At 35.2% G+C, this 18831-nt stretch overlaps 1 protein-coding gene across 10 annotated transcripts in view; it reads left to right on the forward strand.

Moving 5' to 3' along the window:
* Positions 1-18831, forward strand: part of DMD (dystrophin) — a 922945-nt gene that overhangs the window by 252936 nt on the left and 651178 nt on the right. For all 10 annotated transcript variants that reach the window (XM_032679549.1, XM_032679551.1, XM_032679556.1 and 7 more), the window contains 5 exons: positions 2937-3178; positions 4920-5100; positions 13186-13331; positions 14279-14491; positions 17927-18040. In XM_032679549.1, the coding sequence (XP_032535440.1) occupies positions 2937-3178; positions 4920-5100; positions 13186-13331; positions 14279-14491; positions 17927-18040 (896 nt within the window). The remainder of the gene's footprint in view (positions 1-2936; positions 3179-4919; positions 5101-13185; positions 13332-14278; positions 14492-17926; positions 18041-18831) is intronic.

The following is an 18831-nucleotide window of genomic DNA, read 5'->3' on the forward strand; positions in this document are numbered from 1 at the left end:
GAGCAAATAAAAACATTAAAATTATGCCCTCGTATCAACTTCTCAAATAATAATTTGTCATTCTCGAGGAGACAAAGGACTAGTTTTCTTCATAATAAGAAAAAAAAATTTACAAACTTGCCCAAATGTTTTCAAGTGCAAGTAATAGCCAATTTCTTACATCCTTCTGGCAATGACATACCAGCATGTGAGAGAGAACTTTGAGTTACCTGAGTGGACTGTGAATTAAGAGAGTTTGAAAACACATGCTATGGAGATTTTCAGATGGGTCTTCCTTTCAGTAGGATATTGTGTTGCCTAATGGAGATGTGTCACTGCAATCTTTTACCAAACATGGCTCAGCACAAACCAGATTTGTGCTGTCCACTTCAGTAACATGAAGAGCAAAAGCATTTTTTTATCTGTGGACTTGTGGAATCACATTTAGATTCAAAGCTTAGATATTACAGAAAAGAATTAATGAAAAATTGAATATTGGGTATTTTCACATGTTTAAATGTTACATTAAGAGGGACATATGAGTAAAAAGAAGAAAAGAGAAAAGGTCATCTGAAATAGTCCTTTCTGAATCCTTGAAGAAAATATTGCAGTGAAAAGTATTATTATACATGGGGAATCCATGACTGCACTTCACCTGGTAATCATAATCTTGCTAAGGGTACCTTGGAGATTGTGGCAGCTGAAAAGAGAGGAAAGGAGGAATAAATAAAAGTGATCTTTTTGTGTCTACTCCGCCAAACTCATAAGCAATGTCTTCCAGGTTCAGAGGTAACCATGAACACAGTGGCAAAGATAATCTGCTCTCTGTTATGGGTATATAGCATTTTTATAACTAATATCACAACAGAAAAGGAAAAAAATTGTTGAAATACCACACAGTTAAAAGTCTTATCTTCTATAAGACTTGTTTGTTCTTGCTGTTGTTAAGGTTCAGTATCTATGTGCCTGATCATCTGTGATTGTTGTTATTCAGATGTGCTATGCCAATCAGGTTTATGCTGTCTCTTCACATGTCACTATATGTTACTTAGACATTACACTTTAATAAAATCTAGCTACATCTCCAGATGCACACACACACTCACAGAAGACCACGTTGCTTTTGGATTTTATTAAGACGTGTCAAAATACTGTTTACCTCTTAAGGTTCATTTTATATTCTTCCATAGTCCTTGAACTGTGCTCTTCAGTTTTTAGAGTATATAATGTGTACGTGTAACTGCTCCAACCAGCACAGTTGCCATTATCTCCCAGTAGCCCTGGGCTTCCTATTGTTCTGTAGTTTTGGTTTTTGAAATCATGTGCAATTTGCTTGGCTAGGGCAGCACCCCAGAAACAAAGCATATCCAGAGAACCACTATCAGGTACTGCACAGTCTGTTTCCGAGTGGGCTGTTCCCAAGCAACTCTGAATGGAGTAGCTGTGAGCTGGATCCAGAATAGGATTTGCCAGAGCACTATGGTGCTCCACAACAGACATGATCCTGGATTATCATTTAGTGTGGTTTACTATATAGCATGCTTTATAGTAATTCCCTAGAACATTTTATTGTAATATATTTCTAGTACTTATTTTATTTAAGGGATTTAGCCATAATTAGAACTTCATTTCCTGTGTCCTACCTTACAAAATTGCTCATCAACTTTACTATTCTTTATCCTTGATAAAAAAATTTTCCTGCAGATTGGGAATCCAGGTTGCAAACTAGATAAACCATATTTGATAGTGTATTAAAGACCACAGAAGGGGAACACTTAGGTCTTTTGCCTCATTTGCTTTTAAACTTGCTTTTAAGAAAAACACTTTAATTTTGATTATTTTTGATAAAAACTGTTATACTGGTTAGCCAGCGTATGACTAAGTGATGATATGAAAAATGTTCTTCAGCATATAGCATTGCTTAATGAATTGAGAAATTTATTTTTGAAATCAAGATTGGTCTTATTGCTATATGTATCATTACATGTCATTACACCAAAAAAAGGTTAGGGGTTAGATTTAAGCTTCCATTGAAAGAATAACTGAGATGCTTAAGTTAATATTATTTTGAAGTCAGCCTGAGTTCAAGTTTCAGTATAATTATAAATTATGTTATTGTAAGACACCTTTGCTTATCTTTCATATGTATTGCCTCACTTTCTTCACAGAGAATATAGAGTTCTTTTATCTTTAAACTGTTCTAAATAATTGCCTTGTCTGTAATAACTAAAGCCAGTTTGACTTTATGAACTTTACTATAAGCATAATTATTGAACAATAGACAGAAATGGGCAAACTATATCAGAGTAACCAAACCCTGTCTGAAAATAATCATAGAGAAGCATCACCTGTGGTTTCTCGTCTCTCTGCTTAGTGTCTCCTGATTGTCACTGTTGGATACACAGGACTGACCTGGATGAAAATTTGATCTGATCATGTATTTATGATATTTCTAAAATAACATCTAATGCAAAATCTGAGGGATTATCAGAAGCCTCCAAATAGCTGTGGAATGTAGTTCCCATTCATTTAAGTCAGTCTTTTTATGAAAGAAAATCCAACAACAGTCCTGTACATTAAAATCTAATTACAGTCCAGACATAGTTTTCAAAATCCAGCTGTCATGCATTTTCTTATTTCTTACAGCAGTTTTAATTAGCTTTATGTATTGTATCTTTATTTTCTGCTTTATTCCCATTCTTGTACTTTAATGTACTTTATAATTCATTCCCATAGCAACAAAATTACCCTAGCAGCAACTTTAAATATTTTTGATATGCTTTCTCCACTAATGTGTAACATCTGTATATTCAGGACTGTTATTTGATGATAAATCATTAACTGGATTTATGAGTTCTCGAAACCAGAAATTGAATTGTTAAATTATATTACTTTTTTATTATTATTGTCTTTGTAACTTGTTTATCTTTAATCATCTTCTTCTTCCGTGTTTCTAGAGGGCCTGAATCCTGACAACATTAGACAAGCCTCAGAGCAGCTGAAGAGCCGCTGGATTGAGTTCTGTCAGTTGCTGAGTGAAAGACTGGCATGGCTGGAGTACCAAAATAACATCATTGACTTCTACTCCCAGCTGCAGCAACTGGAGCAGACAACAATTACTGCAGAAAACTGGCTGAAAGCACAACCCACACCAGCAACAGATCCTGCTACAGTAAAAACTCAGTTGGAAAAATGCAAGGTTAGAGATTCTTCTCACAGTTTTTTATGGTATTGTACTTTGTTGGCGTTCTAACAGTGGGACAAATTATGACCAACTCTATTTCAACATAAAAATGGCGGATGGAACCCTTGTCTTTACGAAGTAATTATTGTACTTATTCAAGGAAGGGAAAGGAAAGACTGATAAAGTAATAAAAAGACAGTAGAAGCCAACATGTGGGTGTTTAAAATATTTAGTTATTAAGATGCTTAGATTCTTTAAGCTAGAGAACTGTGGCCCTAAAGTCTTTTTCCTTTTTTTTTCCCTGTAAGAATCTGTATCTTAGAGATTGTTGCTCATCTCCTCTGTTAAGGATCTGTGCCAGAAAATAGTTTTCAAATTCCAAAATTCTGCCATTGCACACCATTTTACTTGATACATACCTTGCATTCTGCTACAGGGGAGGAATATTATTCTGTCATAGTGTGACAGAATCACAGTAGTTGTGCAAAATGGTTACACCAATTCACTTATTATTCTCCCTAATTGTTTTAATTTTTGTGCTGCACTATCATAGAAATTTGATTATCTCTCTTCCTGTAGAGAGCTCTGTGGGTGGGGATTACTTACAAGTTAATATTGATGTACAGGAATATATTGAGATGTAGTATTGAATTATAAATTGCATGAAATACTTGTAGAAGGTTGACTTTAGGGAATCTCTGACTCCAAAAGCTCTCAAACAGAAAACAATGTTTGAACCCCAAATTTAGATCTGTGCTATTACTTCTATTTTCAGGCATTTCCAGGCTGGAATTGTACTTACAGAGGGTCTGTGTTTTCAAGCAGAAAGCTTCTCTTTGAGTAGCTCTGCTATGAACTGTACATTTGGCTTACTTTCCTCATTTCTTTTTACTTAGTAGTTGTATGTGTACAAGGTCTCATTGCCCTCTATAGCTTCCTGAGGAAGGGGAGTGAAGAGGAAGGTGCTGATCTCTTCTTCCTGGTATCCAGTGACAGGATGCATGGGAATGGTCCAAAGCTGTGCCAGGGGAGGTTTAGACTGGACTGGGAGGGTGTTCAAACAGTGCAGCAGCCTTTCTGGAGAGGTGGTTGATGCCCCCAGCCTGTCAGTTTGTAAGAGGCATTTGGACAATGCCCTTAGCAACATGCTTTAACTTGGTCAGCCCTGAAGTGGTCAGGTGGTTGGACTAGATGTTCCTTGTAGGTCTCTTCCAACTGAGCTAAGCTATCCTACTCTACTTTAACCTCAAACTCTGATATGATACTGTGAGGCTGATAGAAATCACTGGGCATCTTCATCTTTCCTTTTCTGCTTCATGCTATTTAGACTGTTTGGCCTGCTGTTTAGTGCATAATCTAGCAGAGATTCAGTACATAATCTAGCAGACTCCAGGGTTATGGGACACGTGTTTTTCTCTTCCCAGCTTCACGTGAAAAAGATGTTCCTTAGGCATGAAATATTAATGCACTATCTATCTTATTTTCTTTGAGCATTACACTAATAACATGACAATGTTCTGCAAAAGTGTCTTTAAATTGTCTTTAAGCAGTGCTATCAATCAACAATCGTATTTGGAGCAGAGGTATTGATTTGTGAGGAGAGATTTAAAATACTGGTTTTGCTTGTGTTGTAACTGATGTATTTGGAAGCAGAAGAGATGTATAATGTGCATTGAAACAGTGGTGATTTCATGGCACTATGGATTTAATTTTTCAAGTAGCTTTATCTTGATTTTTTTTTTGTTCAAACATGCAGGATGAAATCATCCGAATGTCAACCCTTCAACCTCAAATTGAACGACTAAAGGCTCAAAGTCAAGCACTGAAAGAGAAAGAACAAGGACCAGTGTTTCTGGATGCTGACCTTGCTGCTTTTACCAGCCATTTCAAACAAATATTTGCTGATATGCATGCCAGAGAAAAGCAGCTACAGACCGGTAAGTGTTCATGACAAGAAGTCAATTTGCCTGACTAGCATGCAAAGAATAGGTATTGTATATATTTTGCTTTCTTAGTTTTATATTTGCTTTTATCGTATTAAACCAGTGTTGCAGTTTAGGTGCACTTTTTTGCAACTGAATTCGTCTTTCAAAAATCATCAGTGAATTCCATATTTTATATTAATAGGAAAACAAGGGAATGTACACTGGTCAGAAGAAAAGGTTACACTCAGTGTAATTCTACCATCAGACCTCCTCTTGTTAGTGTGTTTATGGACAGATTCAGTGATATTTTTTGGCAACCTAAAAAAGTCTTTGTTTAGTTGGGTTGTAAGGTGGGACAGTCCATCTCTGTCAGTAGAGAGAAAAGAGAATTATATTACAGGAGTGAATCTGCTCTAGATTTTCACAGAATAGAGATTTAACTGCATAAAGCTCATCAAAGAGAGCAGCTACTTTAGTGTATCAAGTTTTTTATCATGTGGCCAACTGTTCCTTTTTTACAATGCAGAATATATGACTGACAGTTATAGCATTATTTGCAATATTTGTAGTAAAACGAATTTTTCAAGAGATGGAAAATGCTATACCAAAATAGAAAGCTGACTGTTTCTTATTAAAGATATATAGAATGTCGATGACTACTGTACACTTTTTGTATTTGATTATTAAATTAATAATTAATACAAATGCAACTTAACAACAAAGACATTATTTGCCTCTTAAACCAACAATATCTCTAAATGACTGTTCTGTTTTGAGATTAGACATAGTGCTAGCTCCTTCTAGTGGTTTTTTATAGTATTCCTCCTAAATTCTTTCATGAAGAGTGTTGGATTTTGTTTTTACAACAGTACATTACTGTGCTGCTGTAGCTATTTCACATGTGCACACATGCACAAACTGAAGATGCATAGGAGAACTGAAGATAAAAAATGTAAGTGTGCCATAGCAAGTGATGAAAGAATGAGCTGTAGAAATTTAGTATTAAGGAGTATAATGGTCATGACTCTAAAGCCAAGACATGCAGTGGGTAAGATTTAAAACCCATTAATATGGTGAAATCGGTTGCCATTCTACCAACAGAAAAATATTGTAGATGCTAGTTTGTTTATGATTTCTTCTTTATCTAATGTTGCATAATTGCCGGCTTTGCCTCATCTAATTTTACTGTAGTGATTGCTCATGAACTAACCAGTTGATTAGTCCAGTAAGACAAATAGTGTTCACTATTTTGAACCATGGGCTTTGGGAAAGTTCTTCCTGAATGTTCATTCCTCCCACCTCCCCATGCTGCATTATGCTCCTTGGGTGCCCTGGACAGCTGCAGAGGGAGTTGTTCTGAGGTGAAAGCATTGAACAGACTGTGGAGAGTCTCCTGAAGTGCTAGAAAACAGAAGTTCCTAAATCAATATTTCATGGAGCCCTGGACTGTTGTTACTGTTTTATGTGGCTGCTCTACATCATAGGAGCTTCATCTCAAATGGTTCAGCTGTCAAGATGAGGTTGTTTTATCCCATACAGTACATACCTGCAGTGATATTTTAGGTGAGAGTATTATGTCAATCATACTTGATCTTCAGAAATTTCATACATAGTTTTATCCAAAGTGCTAACTTCCTGTCATAACTGTTCTAGATATGAATGATCACACGTGGGATAGGTTTGCCTATTGCCATTTCAGGAAAGTCTTATGGATCAAAACATATAGAAAAAAATGAACCAAACAAACCCTGAAACCAAAGCATGGAAAATTTGGTACTTCGAGACTCAGTTTCTTTTACTTTCTTTAATGACTACTTTTCTTGTGTTATATAGATGGGGAAAAGGCCATATCCCATGTCTTTATTTTAGCCTTACTTTAATAGAAGATGTTGAAATTTTGCTAGAGCATTTTAGATATTTATCTTTTATTATTTATTATTTAGATATTTTATCTTTTATTTACATAAATTATTTATTTACATAAATTATTGCAATTACTTTTTTCTACACATAGAAAAAATTCCTGAAAACTGAATGATGTTTTGCAGATCATCATAGATTCATAGATTCATAGATTCATTAGAATCACAGATTCATAGAATCAGCTGGGTTGGAAAAGACCTCTGAGATCATCAAGTCCAACCCTTGATGCAGCACTACCATGGTTACCAGAGCATGGCACTAAGTGCCACATCCAATCTCATCTTAAAAACCTCCAGGGATGGAGAATCCACCACTTCCCTGGGCAGCCCATTCCAGTGTCTGATTCCTAATATCCAACCAGACCTCCCCTGGCAGAGCTTAAGACCATGCCCTCTTGTCTTGCTGATAGCTGCCTGGGAGAAGAGACCAACCCCCACCTGGCTACAACCTCCTTTCAGGAAGTTGTAGAGAGTGATGAGGTCTCCCCTGAGCCTCCTCTTCTCCAGGCTAAACAACCCCAACTCCCTCAGCCTCTCCTCATAGGACTTGTGCTTGAGAGTTATAGTATTTATTTTTTAAATTCCTTGTACATAAAATGTACATGTTTAGAAAGATTTGTTTTTTAAATTCATCATTAGGGGTTCTTCTTATGTTAAAAGGATTTTTTATTTTTGACTTATCATAAGAGGTTTGGGTTTTTGGGGGTTTTTTTGTTCATGTTCCATTACTCTATATTATCTTTTCTGATGGATAAGGGTATTTAACTGTTCTGTTTTCCAAGGGAATTTCCCCCCCCATAAACAGTTTCCTCTTATTTTGGAAATTGTCTTCCTCAAATACTTTTTGTTTGGTTGAGTTTTGATTACATTTTTTTGAAGGTCATGGTTTCGTTTGATTGGGTTTTATTTGGTTTTTTTTAGGTTCAAGAGTGCTTAGTAATTCCTCTGTGCTGCACAGGAGATTTGTCACTAAAATATTATTAAAAATGAACTCAGATTTTCTCACTTTTTTCTCCATATTTGGTTACCATATCCTGTTATAAAATGTAATTTAAATTCTAAAACCTTTTTGGTTGTTTTTTCACTATTTTACAATGTTTTCTATTAAAGAAATTCAGCCTCATAAAATACAAAGAAATATGACCTTATTTTTTTCACTTTATGTGATGTGTGTATATTGAAAGGTCCTTTTGAATAGGATATATCCAGCATTCCAGATCTCCCTCCTCCCCAAACAAATTTAGAGTAATTTCAACGATATTGGTGTATAGAAAAATCAGGGATCAGACAATGCTTCAAGCTGTTCAGTAATCTATACAAGGGAGTGAAATGGACAATTGTGGCAATAATTCAAGAACTAATAATGTGATTTCACAAGGAAATTCTTAGCTTTTTAATGCCCTGGTGAAAAATGAGGCTTTGCACTTTATATTTACTTGTCTTGACATTAAAACTGCTGTTCTGTCAGAGAGATTTCTAGGGAGCAGCCTGGTCAGCCTCCCACTCCCCCTCAGCCCAGGCAGAGCTGTCAGTCAGGGTCAGGTAAGTGAACACTCCCTGGTTCAGACTCCCTTCTGTGTGGCAGCTGATTCATTCCAGCAGTCCTGAACCTCTGTGGCTGAACTAAATTCCGTGAAGGTGCTTCTGGTTTTTAGTCTTGCTGCATTGAACTCTTATTCAGCCATGGTCTTGAGTGAGATACATGTTCTCATTTTGACAAGGCTCTCTTCAGAGGGAAATTGGAAAGTCATTAGATTTTTAGAAAGTCACTAAAAAAAAAATGGCTTCTGTCACAGGTAAAGTTAAAAGTATCAAGATGGAGGTGGCAAAGGAAAAGTCATACTTATTTCCATGTTTCTGTTCATAAATTCATGCACTGTGGTTTCCTTTCAAGTTCTGATTCTACCTTTGCAGGATCAGTAACTCCCAAAGGTGAAGTCATCATTGTCGTTTTTATTATTAATGATGAATTATTCTTCTGGATTCAAATGATGTTTCTCTTATTTAGAAAGATTTTGCCTTCTATATCGTGTCAAGATTCTTTAGACTTTTTATTTACCCAAGCCGTGCTTACAGCTATTTTGCATGCAAACTACTATTCTCTTTAATCCACTAATACAGTTTCTTAGAGTGTTCCATTACATATATTTCATGCAACTTAGTCTTGGCATAATTTTATAATTCAATAAATCATAGTAACTATAACAGTATGATGACCGTTGGGAGTTTTAGTCTGTAGTATGTCTGCTTTTGTTTAAACTTTGAGCTGCTAACTTATTTTGATGCTCTAAGTACATGATAGATGGGTTATAAGTGGAAGTGAAATTGTTATCATTGTATACTTGAGGAAGGAAAATTTTAAGCAGGTGTCCTGTAAATTTCCTAACTGTAAGTTTTTCTTAAGACCTAAACTATAATTTAGTAGCAAAAATATTCATTGCTGTTATGAGGGAGGAAGTTTGCTTAACCTTCTTTGAATGTGCCTTCTGAGCTGAAGATACATCTTAGATGTGTGTGGGAAATTATTATTCTAATAAGTAGCATTCAAACAATTTCTTTCTTTCTTTCTTTCTTTTTTTTTCCCCTCATCCATCCATTTCCTCTGGTAATTATTTTTATTTAAATAAAGATCAAAAGTCCAAAGCAGCCTGTGAAATGAATGTGTATGAGATAATGTCCTCTACTCTGCGGGTGACTTTATCCTTTTCCTCCATGGTAAAAATGAAAATTTTTATGGATGGGAAATAAAACCATCTTAAAAAATTTCTGTCTTTAAAAGATTTTTACTGTTACATTAGATCTTGTGAAACTGGAGAAGGGCTTCCCTGCAAGTGTTCAAGACCAGGTTGGAGGGGGCTTTGAGCAATCTAATCTAGTGGAAGGCATCCCTGCCTATGGTAAGGGTGTTGGAATGAGATGATCCTTAAGGTTCCTTCTAAGCCAAACCATTCTATTATTCCCTTCTATTTTTTTTAAGACTTTCATAACAAACAGAATTGGAAGTGTTAAATCACTTGCAGAACATTGATTATATATTATACAAGAGTCCTCATGATTCTACTTAGGCAGTTTCTGATTAAAAATGTGGGAGAAGGGAATGACAGCTTTTATGAAGGCATCGGTATAAAGGCTTTGATGAATAGGTTCAAGTATTTATATAACAAAATAAACAAAAAAAAGTTGTGAGAAAATCAGCTTGGTTTTAAACTGCAATTGCTACTGAAGGAATTTTTTTGGAAATACATGAAGTTCAATATAGTTAATTCATTTGAAGGAATAACTCTGTACTAAAATGATCTCATAGATTATATTTATTGCCTTTCATAATGATGTGATGAACAGTGGGATTTGTACTGACTGCAGGAGATACACATTGAAACCTATCCAGTGTGATATGATAGTTGTTGAGATAATTGTATTCTCATTTTATTTCTGATTTGGGAAAATATTTTTGACTGAAAAATCTGGTCCCAAAAAAAGAAGATGGGAGGAAAAACAAAAAAAACCAAAGTACTTTGCTTATTTGGAAACCTATTTTCACATGTTTAAATAGTTCTAGTTATTAAAAATATATCTTAACCAAATATCTATTTGAACATTATATATGCAAATTTAAGGTCTTTCTCTAAAATAAATATGCAAGCTTAAATGTATTTGCCTGTCAGTTCTCAAGGGTTGCAATGTTAGTCACACCAAAATTCATTTCCTACAAGTGGAATAGATTAATACAACAATATTTTTCCATTCTGGGATGGAAATTGTATTCTGGTACTACACAGAAACATATTTACAATTTCCCTCTGTGATATTTTGTTACAGTTCTGTCATGGGCCTAGTTTTGCTACACCTAAGCGAGGTCCATGTTAAGAGACATGCTGAATCTTTCTCACTACCAGTTCACTTTTTCATATAATTCAGCAGAATCCATATTAATAGACTTTGGTTATCATGTGAGCTTTAATCCATAAACATTAGTATCACAAAGCAAATTTTAGGATAAAATAAACAGGTCTGAATGTGGATTTATGTTATTAGCATGGGAAATTCGAAGATTCCTACTGTCCGGAGAGAGGCCATAAATGGGTTAGATTATTTAAACAGTTATGATTAGGTAATGAATAATCCCACTGTAGGAGTTTGACTGAATTCTCATCATTGACATGGTGTGTTGCAAAAACAATAAAGGCTCTTCTTAAGTGTCATCCTAAAAGTTAATCTACTTCCTTGTGGATGAAAATGCTGACAAGTTTTCTATGTTTAAAAAAAAACATAAATTAGAAAGTAGTGTTTCACTATTAGTAATCTGTAGTAATCTCGAAAAGTGAAACCGGAAAACTGTTGTTTCACTCAATTTAAAGATGTTATCATGTTAATATATAGTAACCACATTCTAAAGACACTAGCTTGATTAAATCAACATCTGTCATCCCATTTGAACTTGTATTTAGTCCTCAAATACTACAGAAGGTAACTCATTGCAATTGAACAAAATGTTTGCAGTGTTTGGAAGGTTTTAAAATTATTATTGCCAAACTTGCAGAATAAGAGTTTGATGCAGTTTGATGGAGTTTGCTGTAGCAGGTTTTACCTGTTCTGAGGCAGTCTTCGTTACTATTGAAAATAGTTATTCTTTTATATAAATACTTGAAGTTATACATTAGTCATGATTGGTTTTTTTATTTAAAGGAAAAAATAATTTAGAGAAATCAAACATTATATCAAAATACCGAACTCCATTTCATATTTCTAAATAAAACTTCAGTTAAGAATTGTATAATTCTTTAACATAAGCTGAAATTATATGTCCATTCATTTGCAATGATGAGTTTAAATGTATGTTCCATTCTAAAGTAGGAATTGTTTGGATTAAATAAGTAAAAGACAATACAAATCTCACTAAGGAAATAAAAAGATTTAAAATGCTATTTGATGAGATTGAATATGTTTGGGTTTGTGTTTCCAAGAATATATTACTATTGCTTTCTGTGTAAAAAAAAATACGTCACAAGGGAAGAGATACTTGGTAATTCTTTTCTGGTACCAAGTCTTTTGTAAATCCCCAGATGTATGTAATAAATCAGATCAGCCAAGACTTTTATGAGGAAGGTATGTTATACAATGTGTATACTCCACAAGAGAGAACTTAAATTGCCCTGATTGTAGTATGTTGTTATGATGTCTAACTGAAAATATAAGGTGGGTTTTTTTCATGTAACGTTCTGTTGATCAACTAAAAAATTCGGTTAAAATCTGAATTACAATCTGCCAAGCATTGCTGTATGAGAATGTAAGCAAGCTTGCACTTATAAACTTTAACTGTGGCGTTTGTCAAAACTACTTTTTGGACAGATATGTCATTTCGCAGTACAGTTCTTTCTGAAACATCAGAGAAGATGGAAGAGGATACAGGAGATACAAATGGGTGTAAATTTTTTGAGCTTTTGTATGCTTCATTATTATGTGTTACAAGTTGGAAATATTTCAGTTCCAACCAGCCATGCTATTTGTCTGTACATTTTTCAATGAGTATAGAAGCAACTGTTGTTGATGGCAGAGGGAATTTCTCTGCTAATGAGTTGCTGATGTGTGTGCCAGATGTTGTCTATTTACAGCAGCTGTAATGTTGGCACAATAGGCACAGTTCAATAAAATTCAACTTTATTGCAGAAGAAAGATTAATTTTCTATGCTTTTAACAGGTGTCTTAAACGGAACATTTTACTTGAACAGAAACATTGAACACACAAACATGGGCCATAAAAGGGAACGCTAGTTCTTAATATATTTCTGAAATTAGATTTTGGATTGAATATAATGGTTTGTCAGTTGATCTCTGAACACACATATTTAAGCTAGTTGTCTTGGCCATATAGGTTGTCTTGTGATCTATAATAAGAGAGTCAAATGACACACAACTCATGAAATGGCAGAGATATTGTAAACGTTAGAATAAGTGTCATCATTTTTCAAAATATTTCTGTTTCCACCATTTTTTTGAAAATTCTGATACTTACATACCGAGCCTGTTGCAATCTGTTGCAAAACAGCCAATGACTTCAATGAAGCTTGGTCTTTTATCAAGCATCTGCTGTCAGCAAATGGAATAATGAATCACAAAATCATTTTATTTCGTTCCTTCCTTTATTTCCTTCCTTTTTCTTCCCCATTGAATGTAGTTTGTGACAGTTTGCCTCCCGCACACTACAAAGAGACAATGAACACTGTACTTTTGTGGATCCAGCAGTCAGAGACTAAACTCTCCATGCCTCAGGTTGCAGTTGCTGAATATGAAATTATGGAGCAGAGACTCAGGGAGCTCAAGGTGAGTAATCAAGCTGCGGGAATGAATGTCTTGAGTGACAAGTTCAGAAGGACAAAACCCTTTAGTTGTCATGAGCCTGCTGAAGCCTATGGATCTTGAGTAAATAATGCCCATTTGGGTTTTAGACAAGGTCTTCGGGAGGTGGTGGCTGCTTGCTTAATATATTGACTCCTAAAGTTGAATAATATAAAGTGGTGTTCACCATTGAAACTAATTTTATCAGATGTTTAACATGTTAAGGTAAAGACCTTGTTTGTCCCCATGGTATATATAATATTCCTTTGATGATAGCTCTGGTATTTATAGATTTAGCTGATTTCATTTTCCAATGCTAACGGAAATAATTCTGATTTGCAAAATGCAGTGTGGTCTTTGTCAGGTTTTCTGTCAAATTTACAAGCAGACACGAATGCAGAACACCTTTTGCCAGTGGGTACAAACCTTCCCTGTATTTCAGTGTCTGAAAATACTTTACTATTGAATGGCTAATGAGCATGTTGTTTGATGAGCATTCAGAAATAAAAAGTAGAATATAGGAAAAAAAAAATCTGGATGCAGTAAATTTGGACTGAGAATTGCAAAAGTTTGAGAAGTGATCAAAAATGTAAACCAAAGAATTGGTTCTCTACGTTTATTGTTTTTGTCCATGTAGAGTTTGATTCTTTTGAAATCTTTAATCACTAGAGCCGTAGTAAATTCCCATCTGAAGTTAATGAAATGTATGTAGATCACATCTATTAGCAAGTATAACCACCTCTGGTTATTTTCTCAGTTCAGCTAAAAAAATCTACTTTGTGGTTTGTGTGAGAAAAGCAATTCCAAACTGCTCAGTAGATGATGCCATTGCATGTTTTAGCAAAGGTGACCTACATGTCTTGGCTGTGCTTGTGAAACAAAGAGAACTGCCTAACACATGAATCAGGGTACTACGTGCTTCTTATCCATAGGCTCTACAAAGTTCTCTCCAAGAGCAGCAAAAAGGCCTGAACTATCTCAGCACAACTGTGGAGGATTTGTCCAGGAAAGCCCCTGCAGAAGTCAGTCAAAGATACCGATCAGAGATTGAGGTGGTCCTTGGCCGCTGGAAGAAACTGTCAGCACAGCTGGTGGAACATTGTCAGAAACTTGAGGAGCGTATGACCAAACTCCAGCGATTCCAGGTTAATCAGATTTCTTCAGCCTCAGCTAACCCATGGTGGCTGCTTGCTGTGGGACTAGGATAAAAAACACGTTTATATACTTCCAGAAATTAACACCCAAGTGAAATATCAAAGCAGCACAAAAAATGTATTAAAATGTTTGCTTGATTTTGATTTGCCCAAGATTTTACTTTGAATTCTGATTTGTGGCTGTTTCTACCCATGTTGTTTCAACAGCAAAAACTCTGATTTCAGTGAAAATTGCTACTAATGTTCCTCTATTTACTTTTTCAATGCAGCTGAAGCTCTTATTCGTGCATCTGAAGTAGCTGTAACCATATTGACTTTAATGAATTCACTTACGTAATTAAAGTAATCTGTAATATAGTAGTATCTTGGCAGCAGTTGCCAGAAAGCAGAAGTGTATTTCAGGTATTTAGAATGGCAGCGCTGGAACATTACCTTTCTCTCTTATTTATAAATCACATGTAGCAGCATTACAGGGAATGTCTGAGACTTAAAAAAATCAATTTTTAACATATTTCTCTTCTATTTTTATATGATTTCAAGGACAGGTTTCAGAGGAATTCAGAGCAATCAGTCATAAAAACGGAGAATGTAATTTTTTTCTATAATTTTTCTCCTTGCCTCCATGCAAATGGACATTTGTGTGCTCATGAGATATTGCAAAGAAAATTCTAAAGGCTGATGTCCTGCATCCATACTCAGAGCTCTTTCCTCACACTGTGTTTCTTCTCAGTGTTTTGTCTCAGTATTTCGTCTTTTTACTGCATCAGATATTTCTGTCCTTGGCTTTGGTTTGTTGGTAGCAGAACATGATACATGATTATCTCCACATTTAAACAGCAGCATGTGAACTGTAATTGTTAGTTTTGTCTTAATTCAGTAGAGTTGTCTGGTCAGGAATAAATTTGCTGTCAAAGTATTCTTATACTTCTTTTTTTGAGGATAAAAAAGTAGAGAATAAAAAAATATATTTTTTTACAGTTCATCAGTTTTTAGATTATCAAAACAGACTAAAAAAGGCAGGAAACATTTTATTAATATAAAATAATCTATATATTTTATGTAAACAATTTATTATAATTTAGCTACCGAAATACCAGATTTTTCTAAATTGTAATTTTATATCTCCATTGCTTGTGTTTGAAGCTGGACATGAAATCAAGTTTAATGGTATAGTGGGATAACCTTGTCTAGCATCCAGGTACCCCAGCTACTCTCTCATTCTCTGTCCTTAGAAGGACAGGGGGACAAAATAGGATGGAAAAGCTCTTGGATTGACATAAAGATTGTGGTAAAGGGAGATCACTTACTAATTACTAAGCTGGGCAAAACAAACACAACTTGGGGTAAATTAAAAGGCATTAAAAGGTTCTCCATGGGCTGTACAGGGCAGCCTGTCTCACCATGGCCTTCTCCATGGGCTGTAAGGGAATCTTTGCTCTGGCACTTGGAGTACCTCCTGCCCCTTCTTCGCTGACCTTGCTGTCTGCAGGGCTGTTTCTCACTTTTTGTGGGGCTGTTTCTCACCTTTTTTCTCTCCTCCTCTATCTGTCTGGCATTTTTGCCCTTTCTTAACTATATTATCACCGAGGCATCACTAGCTGACCATGGGGTCATCCATGTCCAGCAGTGATTCCACTGGAGGAAAATGGAACTTTCTGTGTCTGGCACAGGACAGCACCTGTCTTCTCCTCACAGATGCCACCCCTGCTACGAAAACCTTGCCACATAAAAAAAGCAAGACACTTTGCTTGAGAAAATAAAACTTTTGCCTTTTCCCTCCCCTCTGCCTCCTGCCCTTCTCCCCACTCCAAATTTGGAGGTTTGCCCACTGCTCTTAAAAAGAGAAGGTCCTGAATATCACAACCATTCTCTGTAAAACAGGTATTTTTAAAGCTATGTGAGCTGTTGTTGTGTACCAATCTTAGCCTTTATATTTGTTCCTGAAATCTCTCTAGTACACATCCAATATAAAAGTCATTGTCTTTTCAGTTTGTTGAATGACTTCTCATCCAGATTATGGTTTTAGCTGTTGTAATTTATGGAATGTGTCAGCATGGGATATGATGAAAGAGTCAATAAACAAAATGCATTTACAGTCTGATTCAAAATGCGGGTGATACATTTGATCTTCACTGGTAGCTGGGGACTAATCTCTTTTTAAGTAAACCCCATCAGATCTATATTTTACCATATTAATGAACTATACTTAAAGTATTCTTGTAAAGGTATTAAAGTTTCATCATGAAATATGATTCTGAACTATTTTTACTGTTGAATAATGGAATGCACAGTAGACATTTCAACAGTGCTTTGGTAATTGCCATTCTGAAGTATACTGCTAATTTCTGTATGATCATTTTCACTAAATCAGTTCATTTTCCATAGTAGCCTGTTGCTTTTAAATATATCAATCACATTCGGTAAATATTCCCTTTGGTTACCTGTCTTGTAATATTTACTAAGGCATATCTGTATATATTTTAAGACACAGTCTGTATTTTAATGAAATGTCCTTTTCTGTGCTTTACTTCTGCTTTGCCTTCAGCATGTAGTATCAATACATATTTCACTGTTGATGAAAACAGTTTGATGAGAAAATGCTTTAGAATTAACCTTCAAAATTTTTGCCATACATCATTTTTATTTTAATATGTACATCTAATTGTTTCCCTTAGGTGGCATTTTAAGGTAATTTTAAGTGACATTTTTTAAATCTCATTCTACCTCTCAAGTTATTAGATTATGTAACGTTGCCTGGGACTGGTAGCATTCTCTCTTTCCAAGTGTTTGATGTACAGCTTTTTTTATTAACTGCAAGAGTTAATTGAAGACTATGAAATAGTATTACTATCCTAGTGCTAGAAAAAGCAACTGAGAATTCCTGAAATGACTCATTGAGTCATTATATGATTTTAGTTTCTGAAGTGAATCTGTTTCAGTTACACTGGGTTTTTTTCATTCTAAATAGTAAGGACATTTTTCTGTGTTGTGTTCTGGTAGAAAAATAGGCAATACAGCCTACAACTTCCAAAAGAAGTCTGAAGTTTAAATAGAAGCACAGAATATTTGATAGGTGAGACTGAATTAAATGCCAAATATGAGTAATCTGAAGCAATATAAGGACCCAATGAACAAGTATGCAGTATCTAAACACAAATGATATCTAGAAGGCATAAACTTGAGAGCCATAAAGTTGCCTGCTTCTAGACACATTAAACTTGGACAGAAATGGTCAAAGTGCAGCCTGAAGTGTTGACGACAGTCCAAAATAAAATTGGTTTGCTTGTTTGCACTGCTTGTATTTTTCCGACAGTTCAATAATCTTGAAATTACATTGTGATGAGTTTTAGTTGTAGTGCCAGGATGAATTACAGTCTTTCCAGTCGGGTTTTGTGTGATGCAATTAAATGTCTTTTTAATAAACAGAATGACACTAAAACACTGAAGAAGTGGATGGCAGAAGTGGATGTTTTTCTGAAGGAGGAGTGGCCTGCCCTTGGAGATTCAGAAGCACTGGAAAAGCAACTTGAGCAATGTACAGTGAGTATTACCTGCCTGCTTGGCAAATATTCAGTTCCTCTCTGTGAGCCTGGCTTATACAGAAGTTGCACAAATGATTAATCTTCCTAAAAGTAAATTCATGTTGTAAGGGGGTTGTCTTCTGCAGCGTATTTGAACTTCTTTCATTTCCTGGGTTTGAAGGAAAATTCAGTTAAAAACTTGGAATTTTTAGTATCAGGAGGAGGCACACAGTGACAGTGTCGTTATAGAAGGAACAACACATTGAAGAGTACTTGCAGCAAATAATGTTAGTGGCCTCTAAAGTCAAATATTTTTTTACTTTGTTGAGTTTAAAAACATAGCATATTTATTTTTTAAGCTGCATAATCTGTGCCAGAAGATCTTTTTCTGTATCTCTTATTCACACATGATTTACAAACTTTTCTAACTGAAAAGTTGTTAAAGAACTTGCAAGAATTGTAAATTATATCCATTCTTTTTTCACTAAGCTTACAAGTTCCAGGATTTTATCCCAATAGAGTTTTAAAGCATTGTGAAGTATTGATACTTCCATCACAGGGTTTACAAATTCTTTTGCCTCTCCCAACAGAGTGTGTAAGTGCAGTGAATCTTGTAATCCATGATGGTCCCTGTCCATATGTTCAGTGGAATTTACAAGTTCTGTAAATACTCTGGCAGGATGTGTAAATATTATGAAACATACACAGTGATCTTGCAGAACTGCAAGCTCCTCAGACATTCTCCTAGAGATTATTTAAACAAGAATTATCATCATTTTTCACTTTTATGATGGAATGCTCTTTCAGATG

This window comes from Chiroxiphia lanceolata, chromosome 2 (genome assembly GCF_009829145.1).
Source record: "Chiroxiphia lanceolata isolate bChiLan1 chromosome 2, bChiLan1.pri, whole genome shotgun sequence".
NCBI lineage: Eukaryota > Metazoa > Chordata > Aves > Passeriformes > Pipridae > Chiroxiphia > Chiroxiphia lanceolata.